At 41.8% G+C, this 12672-nt stretch overlaps 1 protein-coding gene across 1 annotated transcript; it reads left to right on the top strand.

Annotated features, from left to right (window-relative positions):
• The first annotated feature begins 10530 nt into the window (after positions 1-10530).
• LOC113294417 lies at positions 10531-11793 on the top strand. The gene has a single exon (XM_026542813.1). The coding sequence runs from the start codon at positions 10531-10533 to the stop codon at positions 11791-11793; it is 1263 nt and encodes a 420-aa protein (XP_026398598.1).
• Positions 11794-12672: the final 879 nt, after the last annotated feature.

Raw genomic sequence — 12672 nt, 5'->3', positions numbered from 1 at the left:
CTTGTAATATTCGGAGGATAGGTTTTTGTAAAGTTCCGAATGTACGATGGCCCAAAAATCAGAATTTGGAAAAACTTATACTTTTCAAATTTTGTCTTTGAAATAATCGGAAGTTAAATTAGTTACCAAAACTTCCGAATATGGGCTGTCTAACCTTCAATATTGGCCCTTGGAACCACCTGGAGCCATGGCGTGGATTGTTTTGAACTTGTAATATTCGGAGGATAGGTTTTTTGTAAAGTTCCGAATGTACGATGGCCCAAAAATCAGAATTTGGAAAAACTTATACTTTTCAAATTTTGTCTTTGAAATAATCGGAAGTTAAATTAGTTACCAAAACTTCCGAATATGGGCTGTCTAACCTTCAATATTGGCCCTTGGAACCACCTGGAGCCATGGCGTGGTTTGTTTTGAACTTGTAATATTCGGAGGATAGGTTTTTTGTAAAGTTCCGAATGTACGATGGCCCAAAAATCAGAATTTGGAAAAACTTATACTTTTCAAATTTTGTCTTTGAAATAATCGGAAGTTAAATTAGTTACCAAAACTTCCGAATATGGGCTGTCTAACCTTCAATATTGGCCCTTGGAACCACCTGGAGCCATGGCGTGGTTTGTTTTGAACTTGTAATATTCGGAGGATAGGTTTTTTGTAAAGTTTCGAATGTACGATGGCCCAAAAATCAGAATTTGGAAAAACTTATACTTTTCAAATTTTGTCTTTGAAATAATCGGAAGTTAAATTAGTTACCAAAACTTCCGAATATACCACACAAATCATTGTCATTTGAACTTGTCTAACTTAGTTACCCAAACAAATTTCCGAATGTACAACAAAAATCATTGTCATTTATCTGCTCTTCTTTACTTTACGACCGTGACTACCTCCCATCCTGCACGACCACGGGTTTGAGCACCTTCAGTTGGAGCAGCTTCAGCGCTCGATGAAGCTCGAGTTCTTTTACCCGTCTTTGATACTGCCACCTTGGGCTGATGCCTCTTCGTGACTTTCTCCCCAAACTGGGAAGCATAATCTTCGTTATCCATATTATCAACTAGATCTCTAGCCTCTTTGATCTTCTCAGCTGGCATGGGATCTCCGCTCTTCAGGCATGCAGTTAACATTTTGGAAACACGCTTGAACCTATTCACCTGTTTTTTATACGTAATGACATAACATCAAACGGTAATTACCTAAGATTTATAGGAATAATATAAAATGAACAAAAATATAAGAACACGCACCAGTCTATCATAACCAGATGGTTTGTCTTTGATGATGCAATTATAACTTGAACCCGCCGCAGTAGTGTTGGATTTGATTTCACGGATAACCAAAGGATGTGATACCTTGTTATACCAACTCATATAGTCTGGAGAATTTTCATCACCTCGGGTGGTTCGTCTACCAGTGTCGATAATGAAGTCATTCCTCTTATCCCAGTTATCAAGAACAGTAGGTGGGCCTGTGTGAATCAACTGCTGCTCTTTTTTCCTAGAACGGTTGTCTTCAAATATATACTTTGTTCCTCTAGGAGTACCTTGCACCACCCCGGGTTCTTTTCCTTCTTTAAGGTGCCTCGAAACATATTCATCAAAGCTGTAATGTTGATATGTCTTGTTCTGTAACTTGCATGCCTCCTAAACTCTGCTGTTGTTGTCTCTTCATCCCAACCTAAGCACTTTTTAGTTAGAGCATAAAGTTGTGCCCAACTTAACTGCTTTGTGTAGTTAAACTTCACAGCTGTGCCTTGGTCGGGAAGGTTAAGAATCTGCACAACATCATCCGGAGTAATCGTCATCTCCCCAAACGGCATATGGAAAGTATCGGTCTCAGGATACATTCTCTCCACGAACGCCGATATGGCCACACGATCATGTTCCAACAATGAATTCTCGGCGGCATTAGCTAACCCCGAGTTGGCAACAATTGACTTGAACCTTTCACATTCACCGGATAAAGGCCACGCAAGCATTTTTGTTGGTGCGGCGGTAGGTTTGAGTAGACGGACCGCATCTTGATGATCCTATTAAAGTACATAAAAAAATCCTTAATACAAATATTACGATATAACACATAGACAATACATTAATAAAAAATAGTAATTTTATTACCTCGGTTTCGTATATTTCTCTGGCCCATGAGTCTTTGTATCCAAATAACAATTTTCCTCCATCCGCCGGTAGCCCAAGAATTGTGCCTGCTATAATACCCTTCTTCTTCAAGTGCTGAGGGACAAGATGTGATGCTTTCTTAGCAATATCCTTCTTTACACCATTTTTTTCCTTTTTTGGCTTTTTGGGTACCACTTGGTTGTCCTTCTTCTTCTACTCTTGGCACTGGATCAACTGGTTCAATTTCATGGTGGGGTGTAACTTGTGGAGCAGTTGGTTCTGCACTTTGTTGAGCGGCTTGTTCAACACTTGGTTGCACCCCTTGTTCACTGCCTTGTTGTTCTACACTTTGTTCAGCACTTGGTTGCACTCCTTGTTGACTGCTTTGTTCTTGTAAGCTTTGTTGAGCACTTGAATTACCTTTGGCGCTCCTTTCCCTCCTAGCACTAGCTGTCACTTTCTTCCTCCTTTCTCGACTTTGTCTAAACAATAAAGAAAGGAACAATATTTACAAACTACACAATCGGAAGACAAAGTATGGAAATATAACCCGAATGAACACATTCGGAAGTAAAAAGACACATACTGTTCCCGAATACAAAACAATCGAAATATAACTAAACATGTTTACAACCGAATATGCATCAATTGGAGTTCAGAAGCTGTAAATTTTTCATCCTACACAATCGGAAGACAAAGTGCACATCTATAACCCGAATGTAAAAATTCGGAAGTAAGAAGACACATATTTTTTCCGAATGAAAAACAATCGGAATATAACTAAACATGTTTACAACCGAATATTCATCAACTGGAGTTCAGAAACTCTAAAATTTTATCCTACACAATCGGAGGTATAAAACATTATATTGTCTTCCGAATAAATACTGGCCCCAAAATGGGATTTTTCCTATATCAGAAATTTTGAGATTTTTTCAATATATACATTCGGTAGTGAGGGTTCTTCCGAATACTCTGTGTCTACTTAAATATATTCGGTAGCCAAAAAATTCATTAAACTACCGATTATTAGCAGTTTGTATCCAGGAAGATATGGCCACCAATATTCGGCAGATAATCATCAAATCTTTCTCCCGAATACTGTCGATGTTCTTGAGAAATGAAGAACACGACTACATTCGGAAGTAAATGAGCATGAATATCGTCCGAATCTGGATAAATAACTGAAAACCCTAGAAATTTTTTTTCTCGATTCGACGAATTAAAGCGAAATAAACACCAAAAATGATAGATTCTTACCTAATTGGGGCCATTTGAAGTTGATGAAGTGTTTGACTATCGGAATCGCCACCACCGACTACATTTCCGGGTACTTGTTCTTCGCGTTCTTCTTCATTTGCAGCAAGAATTTCTTTATTTCTTGCTAAAATCCCAATCTTTGGATCGATACCCCGAGCAACATTTTTGGTTCTAGGTCTGTGGGTTTCATTTCCCTTATCCATTGTTTTATAAACGAATCGTCGATATTTTGATTTTACGATTCGCGGCGATGTTTCGGTTGAACGAGGAAAGTTTTTTTCTTCCACAATCGGAAGATATGAAACTGGAAGAAGAATAGTTGAAATGAGTAGAATTTTTTTTGATTTTGTTTTTATACGGTTTTACCAGAAGGGCATTTATGTAACTTCAATATCATATAGGGTACCCCTTAACTAGAGTCTTTGGATGGGTATAAATTGATGGCCCCTAAATCCTATTGAGTGGCCCCTAAAAACGCGAGGCTTTTTTTGGGACCATGGTTTTTTTGTGGGGACCATGATTTTATTTTGGGTAAGACATTAGAAGCAAATCTAGGTTACCCCTTATCTAGATATTCATATTAATATCTAAATTACCCTCCTGATTAATTTTGGGTAATGATTAGTTAGTGTTAATAATATTAGTGTAATGATTAAGTTAAAGATAATTAGTGAAATTAAAAAATCAGATGGTTTTTTTTAAAGAAATAGAATTATTGAGAGAGTAAAGTTAGAGAAGATGAAGAAGGAAAACATGAAAAATGATGGATTTTACCAACCACAATCGGAGGAAGAGTATTTGGGTACCCAGGTATGCTTCAAACTTAGATAATGTTGGTTGAATTGCTCCAATTATTTAAAAAACTGTAAATTTTTAGAGTAGATTTGAGCTTGTTTGGTTACCTTACGTGAAGAACAGGTTACCGAACTCATCTGAAAGTGTAGTTCGGTTACTTTTTCCAAACACGCAGGTTACCGAACTCGATCTTTAATGGAGGTTTTTAGTCGTTCGGTTAACAGACATGTTACCGAATTTTGTTTATAGGATTTACAGAGTAATGTTCGGTTGGTTCGCAAACTCTAACCCAACAACATATCTAACCGAACTCCACATGTATGCAATTAGTGAAGAGTTCGGTTTGTTAAGATTTTTTGCGAACAAACCGAACATAGTGGGACAAGTTCGGTTAAATTGAAACTCAACATAGTAGGCAAAATAACACAGTTCGGTTACATTGGATTTTTTTTTGTTTTTGTAATATAGGTAGAGTTCGGTTACTAGATAGTTTTAGAAATTTTTGCGAACCAACCGAACAGAGTAGGCAAAGTTCGGTTAAATCATAACTCAACATAGTGGGAAAAATAAAATAGTTCAGTTACATTGTTTTTTTTTTTTTGGTATTATGGGTAGAGTTCGGTTACTAACTAGTTTTAGAATTTTTTGGGGACCAACCGAACACAATATATTGGTTTTCAATGAGGAGTTCGGTTAAAACTATTTTTTGCGAACCAACCGAACTCAAAGTTCGGTTATGAAAAATTAAATTCGTGATAACCGAAGTGTTCTTCGTGTTCTTGGTTTCAGAATGTTCGGTTACAAAACTAGTTTTTTTTAAAACTGTTCCTAACTGAACATGCCACTTTAACTTCCATTTAAACCATATTTTGATGATTTCTACTCAATTTTCCCAATCAAAGAACGAATTAAAAATATTGATGGGTTTTTCAATCGAACGAGGAACGTCAAGGAAAGAGAGAAGAAGAAGAGAATATTTTTTTTTTTCAAAACTAAAAGATTTCGATTCCCCTCCTGTTTTTCTTTTTGAGTTTGATATTGGTTAATAAATTCATTTAGATTAGATGTATATGATTAGATTTATATAGTTATTAAGTTAGTTGTAATTTAAATTAAAGTAAAGGATAAATATGTATTTACCTAACTTTAGGACACCCCTTATAAGTATAGGGAGGTTGGCCTAATAAGACCATGGTCCCTAAAAAATGGTTCAAGGATTAATATGTATACTTACAATTATGTTTTTCAAATCTAGGGACGGGCTACATCCCGGATTAGCCTCTTGCTAGGCCCGTCCCTGATATATGTGAACTCTGTCTTGGAATCAGAAAAATGCTCCTAGTCTTAATGGACTATTAGAATATATGCCATGCGTTCCTAACAAAAAGACGTAGCTTTTTCGATTTGGCCTAAAACTGACTTATTTTTAGAAGTCGGCTATTTCAAGCCTCCAAGTTTAACCGGAAAAATTTACATTCTCAACTTATATTGTGTTATTGGTTTCTTACGTGAGTATCTACCATCCCAAATTTCTTCAAGTTGTCTAAATCTCCTTTGACCAAGAAATTTAGCATTCATATGTTTTCTTCTAATTTTGGTCATTGGAAAATTTTAGAAGTTTCCTTCCTGTAGGTGTAGATAATCCACAGGGCTAGGTGGCAAGATCCTAAGCTATGATACACCAAAGAAAAAAGAGCGGCGAAGCACAGGATAGAACCGAAAGGCGCAAAGATCGAGGTATCACGTTGGTCGGACGTGATGGCCCAACAGTTGTCGGATGTGACGTGACCTTTATCTCCTGACAGGTCGGGCGAATGATCAGAAAGCACTCGGTCAGACGAAGGAAGATGGTCAAACAAAGGAACAAGAAGAAAGAAGGGCGACATCGTTTTAACCAGACGATCAAGACTCGGCCTCGGGTGAAGAACTATCAAAAACCAAGACTCTATTGGTCAAACTAGAAAGTAGGGAGAGCAGTGCAGGTCCGATATGGAACAACTAAAATTGATGTAATGTGACCAACATTGTAATTCTGTTGTATGTCGACCTTTGCCTATAAATACAAGGGCTGGTCGAGAGAGAGAGAGACAGGTTAAAAGAGAGAGAAATAAGACACTACATTTGAGAGTTTGAGAATTACACCATTTGAGAAGGAGAGAACACCTTGTAATCAAAGAAAAGAAATAATAACATTCATCCTTTCACCCCGTGGACGTAGGTAATCATACCGAACCACATATATGTTTGTGTCTATGTTTGTTGTGCATCTTTACTTAGTTTTAATTCATCTTCTATACCATTTGATGTAGTGTGTGGTTTTATGCCACTACATTCTGGCGCCGACTAAGGGGACGTCTAAGTTCTCCGGATACCTTGGCTGCGTGTGCCAATAGAGACGATCCAAAAGCTCCTAAGAACACCTTGTGTGTTAGTTGATGTTATGGGATGAACTCTGTTTGGTGAGGTCTATTTATGTTTGTTTAGTTTTGAAGTTTGTTGATATGGTTGAGTTTTCATTGTTGAAGTCATGTCGTTAGCAAGTATTTTCAGTTGGGTCAACTCCGAGCAGTCGAGTTGATAGGGAATCCTTCAAGAGCTCCCAAATAACGTTGTTAGTATTTGGTCGAGGCCAGGGAAGGATCCTGATAACAGATCGACTAGCCATGCTCGGAGGCGAGTCTGTTTACATGTTTCAATCTTCGTTTTCGTATTAGTTTTCACACTTATCTCCGTATTTCAATCTTAGTTTTCGTCATACGAGTTCAACAACGGAATACCTCTAAAACTCCCAAATAACATCTTCGATGTGTGGTTGAAGTTGCTTGAGGTTCCATGTTGGCTTGTGAAAATTCCAAAACAATAGCACGGGGAGATTATCAGTCGCCGGCGAAAGAACCCAAACAATAGCATGAGAGTACGGATCCAATGCTACTCGCAATTCTAGAAAGTCAAAGAAGGCAAGAGGCGGCTTTAAGGGATCTTCAGCAGAGGAACATAGCTTTAGAGTTTGAGAACTATCATCTACGCAAATTGAGGTCGAGGTCGAGAGGGTCTTCCAACCGAGGGACATCGGGTCACCAAGGCCGAGCCGGGCGAGTACCACCAACGACAGGACCGAGAAATTCCGCCCGATCAGGATAACCCCCGACACCACCTATCCGAGGGTACGGTCCACCTGAGGATTCATCAACAACAGACGAAGGGCGCGAGAGAAATCATCAACAGAGAGACACAAGGGCCGACAATGCAACCTAAGCCAAGCTAAGGGAGTTAGAAGAAAATATAAGGAAGCTGTTAGGAAGCGGCGAAGAAGATAAGCTAGCCGAGGTCATAAGCGAGGCGGAGAGGACCCCTTTCACCAAAGATCTAGAACTAAGGGCCTTCCCACCTAAGTGCACGCTCCCCACATTTCCATCTAGGTTCGACGGAACGGGAGACACAGTTGAGCATTTGAAGATGTACACTATGTCCCTAATCCAATGGAAGAACCATGAGGTGGTAATGTGTAAATTCTTCCCGGCAAGCCTGAAGGGCGAGGCAAGGAAGTGGTTCTACAATCTCCCACCAGGAACAATCGACAGTTATGAGACTCTAGTCGAAGCCTTCCTCGAAACTTACATGCACAACAGCAGACCTCGTCCCAGGGTCAACATGTTATTCACCTTGGACCGACGGTTTAGAGAACCACTCAGGTCGTTGACCGATCGATGGAGAAATTTGTGCACATAAATTGGGAAGGTACCAGTCGACCAGCAGCTATTCGGGTTCGAAAACGCATTAGGGAGGTCGGACCCCATCTGGATAGCCACGTTTACTGAAAAACCACAGACATTGAAGGAAATGAGAAAAATGCAAGAACATTTCATCGCCCTAGAAGAAATTCAGGAAGAATCAAGGGATAGGGGAGTGCAAGAGGCTAGTGCGTCTCCCGAGTTGACATCGGACGATGTTCAACGTCGGCCCGAGCCCACCTACACGAGGAAATGGGAAGAAGGAATGGGTAGCTAAAGGAAAGAGGCCGAGGCACGAGGCGAGAACATACACCCCTTTGAATTCTCCACTAGAAGAAATCTTCAAAGAGGTCGAGAAAAGGAGTGACATCATATACCCAGCTTCAAGAGGGACACAGTTCGAGGAGACCAAGGATCACCCAGAGTATTGCCATTATCATCAATATCGAGGCCACTCTACAAATAACTGCCGAGAAGTAAAAGACATCGTGCAACATCTTATTCGAGACGGTTACCTGAGACAGTTTGTCTGAAACCCAGCCCAGACGACCGCAGCGCCCGATACACCCGTCCACCAGGTCAGAATCGACAGATCCATGCAGTTTGTCAACACGATTTCGCATTCAGCCACTCAAGCGTACAATCTGAATCCTGGAATCATGTCTAGAATCCACAAGAGGGATCATAATGAGAAGGAAATTTTCAGTGTAGAAAAAGCTTTGCCGATGGAACCCTGGATGCTGCGACCCATCTTTTTCTCGGCTCAGGATGTCCCGATGAACGGCCAAGCTCACAGTGATCCCTTGGTCATCACTCTGCTGATTGAGGAATGAGGGGTAAGAAGGATACTGGTAGATAGTGGGAGCTCAGTCGTTGTACTCTTCTACGATACGTTCAAGAGGGTGGAGCTATCAGATGATATACTCGTCCCATCAACATATCGTATCTACGACTTTAATGGGACCGTAACCATCCCAAAGGGAGAAGTAACCCTAAAGGTATCGTACAGAGGTGGTTACCTAGACACATTGACTACATTCTGTGTGGTCGATGTCGCCTCGCCCTATGAAGCTATTATCGGGAGACCGTGGATCGCTGGAATCAAAGGAGTGGCCTCAGCCTATCATCAAAGGCTGCGATTTCCAACGTACAAGGGAATAGCCGAGGTCGTAGGCGATTCACAGGCAGCCCGATAGTGCATGAAGGTCGATGACCAAATAAATGAGGAGTGGCGAGCACGACAAATGAGAGAGAAGAACAAGGCTAAAGAAGCCAAAGCGGCAGAGGACTTGGAAAAAGTTATTTCGCAGGCGGTCATGGCATACGAAACACAAGGAAGTGAACTTTCATAGAAATTAAAGGAGACGACACCGATGAAGGAACCAAAACCAAACTTCTCGGCCGTAGAACCTACTCGGGAGATTAATTTGGGAACTGTAGAAGAACCAAAGATAGTGAGGATCGGGTCGTTACTATCAAACGAGCAAATAAACCAGCTCGTGGCGGTGCTAAAGGAGAACATGGACGCGTTCGCATGGAGCGTGCACGATATGGAGGGCATAGACCCGGAGGTATGATGTCACCATTTAAAAATCGACCCAAGCTTCAAACCGGTCCGACAAAAGATGAGGAAAGTCGCGCCAGAATTACAGACAGCCGTCGAGAAGGAGCTAAAGAAGTTACAAGAATCGGGAATAATTAGGAAATCGCACTACCCACAGTGGATATATAACATGGTCTTGGTACCAAAGAGAAAGGGAGGAGTCAGAATCTGCATCGACTTCAGCGACCTGAACAAAGCATGTCCGAAGGACAGTTTCCCTCTCCCAAGTATCGATCAACTGGTGGAATCTATAGTGGGGTACGAGGCACTAACGTTTATGGACGGATACGAGGGGTATAACCAGATCCCGCTGGCTCCCGAGGATTAAGAACACACCTCTTTCTTCACACCAAGGGGCCTATACTGCTACACCAAGATGCCGTTTGGGGTGAAGAATGCAGGCGCCACATATCAAAGGTTGGTGGGCGACATGTTTGAAGACCATATCCACAACACCATCGAGGTCTATGTCGACGATATGCTAGTAAAAAGTCGCCTAGCCAAGAATCACATCCGAGACCTGCGGGAAATTTTCCGGACGATGAGAGAATATAAAATGAAAGTTAACCCGACCAAATGCGATTTTTGGGTCACATCGGGCAAATTTTTGGGATATATCATCACTCCAAAGGGGATAGAAGCAGATCCCGAGAAATTCAGAGCCATTCTCGAGATGCCGTCACTAGCCACAATAAAAGACGTACAAAAGTTGAACGGAAGTGTAGCAGCATTGGGGCGATTCATATCTCGGTCGTCCGACAAATGCAAGGATTTCTTTAGCACTCTTAAAAAGGGAGATAAATTCAAATGGACGGACGCCTGTGAGGAGGCGTTTCAGAATATTAAGCTACATCTTGCAAGTCTTCCAGTATTACAAAGACCCGAGCCATCGGAGGTCCTCACATTATACCTCTGAGCAACTTCATATGCTATCAGTGTAGTCTTAGTTCGAAATGAAGGGAGCGAGGAAAATCCTATTTACTTCATCAGCAAAACATTAAGTCCGGCCGAGAAAAAGTATACAAGGATGGAACAGATGATTCTAGCGCTATCTTTCGCCACCCTGAAGCTAAGGACGTATTTCCAAGCCCATCGGATCCGAGTGCTCACAAAATCACCTATTGAGGCGGTACTGGACAATACAGACCGATCTGGAAGGATCTCCAAATGGGGGGCGCAAATTAAACAGTTTAATGTTTTCTACGAAATGAGGACAACAGTGAAGGCACAAGTAGTGGCAGATTTCTTGGAAGATTTTCCACTAAGCGACGAAGATGAGGTCGAGGACATACCCGGAATGGAAGAGGATCAAGAAGACCCGGCCGACTTACTCGAAGCAAGTATCCCATCACGTTGGGAAGTATTTGTCGATGGAGCGTCGAACAAAGATGGATCGGGACTTGGGATAGTCTTTACCACACCAAAGGGACGAAAAATGGTCCATTCGTTTAGATTGGAATTTAAGGCGACAAACAACGTCACCGAGTACGAAGCTGCGATTCACGCCCTGAGATTAATCGTCGAGATGGGCATACAAGATGTAAGACTAACTAACGACTCGCAGTTGGTGATCCGTCAAATCACAGGAAAATACGCCATCCACGACCCGATTTTGCAGAAGTACTGGGAGATCGCCCAATTTTATATCGACCAGATCCCCAGCATCAAATTTCGCCACATATGCAGAAAAGATAATCGACACTCGTACGCATTGGAATATATTGCATCCCAACTCACAGACCCAAGTGTGGAGGGTATTCGTGTCATGAGACTCCTCGCCCCATCTATACCAGAGACACCCAAGGTGCACGTCGACGTGGCTATCAACACGGCCGACAGATATCCGGACGAAGATTGGAGAAAGACGATTCATTCATACTTGGAGACGGGCGAGTTACCCAAGGGGCGACCCGAGATCAACAAAGTGAAAAGCAAATCGGCCGCTTACGAGCTAAGAGACGGAATCCTATACAGGAAATCATACCTGGGACCACTCTTAAGATGCTTAAGTAAGGAAGAAGGCCAGACAATCTTGAATGAACTATACTATGGAGCAGCCGGAAATCACAGCTCGGGACGAAGTCTGTCAGCGAGAGCGAAAACGATGGGATACTTCTGGCCGCATATGAACGATGATGCAAAACAAATGGCGCAAGCTTGCGAAGAATGTCAGCGGTTTGGTAAGAAGATACATGCACCGTCAGTAACTCTAGACTCGGTAGTAAGCTCCTGGCCCTTCGCAAAGTGGGGGATCGATATCGTGGGACCATTATGTGGGATCGGGGCATAGAAAATATTTAATAGTAGCGACGGATTACTTTACTAAATGGGTGGAGGCGGCAACACTGAGACATATCCGTGATAAGGACGTCTTCAGGTTCATTTAGGAGCACATCATATGTCGTTTTGGAGTACCGACAGCCATCGTATCGGATAATGAAAAACAACTCCAGGGAGAAAATATCGACCTACTATTTAACACCTACAACATCAGAAAAAGTAAGGCTCCCCCATATACCCTCAAAGTAATGGGCAGGCCGAGATCACAAACAAAACTATCGCCGACAATATGAAGAAAAAATTAGATGGAGAATACGGTGATTGGTGCGAAGAACTCTACAATGTTTTATGGGCCTATCGAACCACTCGAAGGGAAGCAACAGGGCTATCACCTTTCATGCTGACCTATGGAACCGAAGCGATACTACCAATTGAAGCAATGATACCCACCACAAGAACTGAAGCCTGGAGGCGAAACATATCGACAGATCTAATATTGGCCAAGCTCGATGACTTGGAGGAAACAAGGGAGATGGCGTTGCAAAAAATGGAGAATTACCAAAGGAGACTACAACGAGAATACAACAAACGAGTTCGACCAAGAGAGTTTCAACCGGGGCAGTTAGTGTTGAAATATCTAGCCGATTGGGAACGTGACAAAAAGGGAGGTAAACTAGCGGCAAGGTGGGGAGGACCATACACAATCGTGTCTAAAGCTGGCGAGGGAGATTTTCAATTAATCAAACCAGACGGAAAGTCCGAGTTAAAACCGTGGAACACTCAACATATGAAACTCTATTACCCATGAGGGGTTCGAGGGAAACAGGTAAACATACTTGTCATTCATTTCTTTAAAACCGCGAGGGGTAGGAAATATGACATGAGCGAC

The sequence above is a fragment of the Papaver somniferum genome, chromosome 7 (assembly GCF_003573695.1).
Source record: "Papaver somniferum cultivar HN1 chromosome 7, ASM357369v1, whole genome shotgun sequence".
Taxonomy (NCBI): Eukaryota; Viridiplantae; Streptophyta; class Magnoliopsida; order Ranunculales; family Papaveraceae; genus Papaver; species Papaver somniferum.
Note: the sequence above shows the minus strand (reverse complement) of the source record. Positions and strands in the feature narration are given on the sequence as shown.

Bases quoted from the DNA above. Each gene is read 5' to 3' on its own strand.
- LOC113294417 (XM_026542813.1), top strand. From the start codon at position 10,531: ATGGAACAGATGATTCTAGCGCTATCTTTCGCCACCCTGAAGCTAAGG.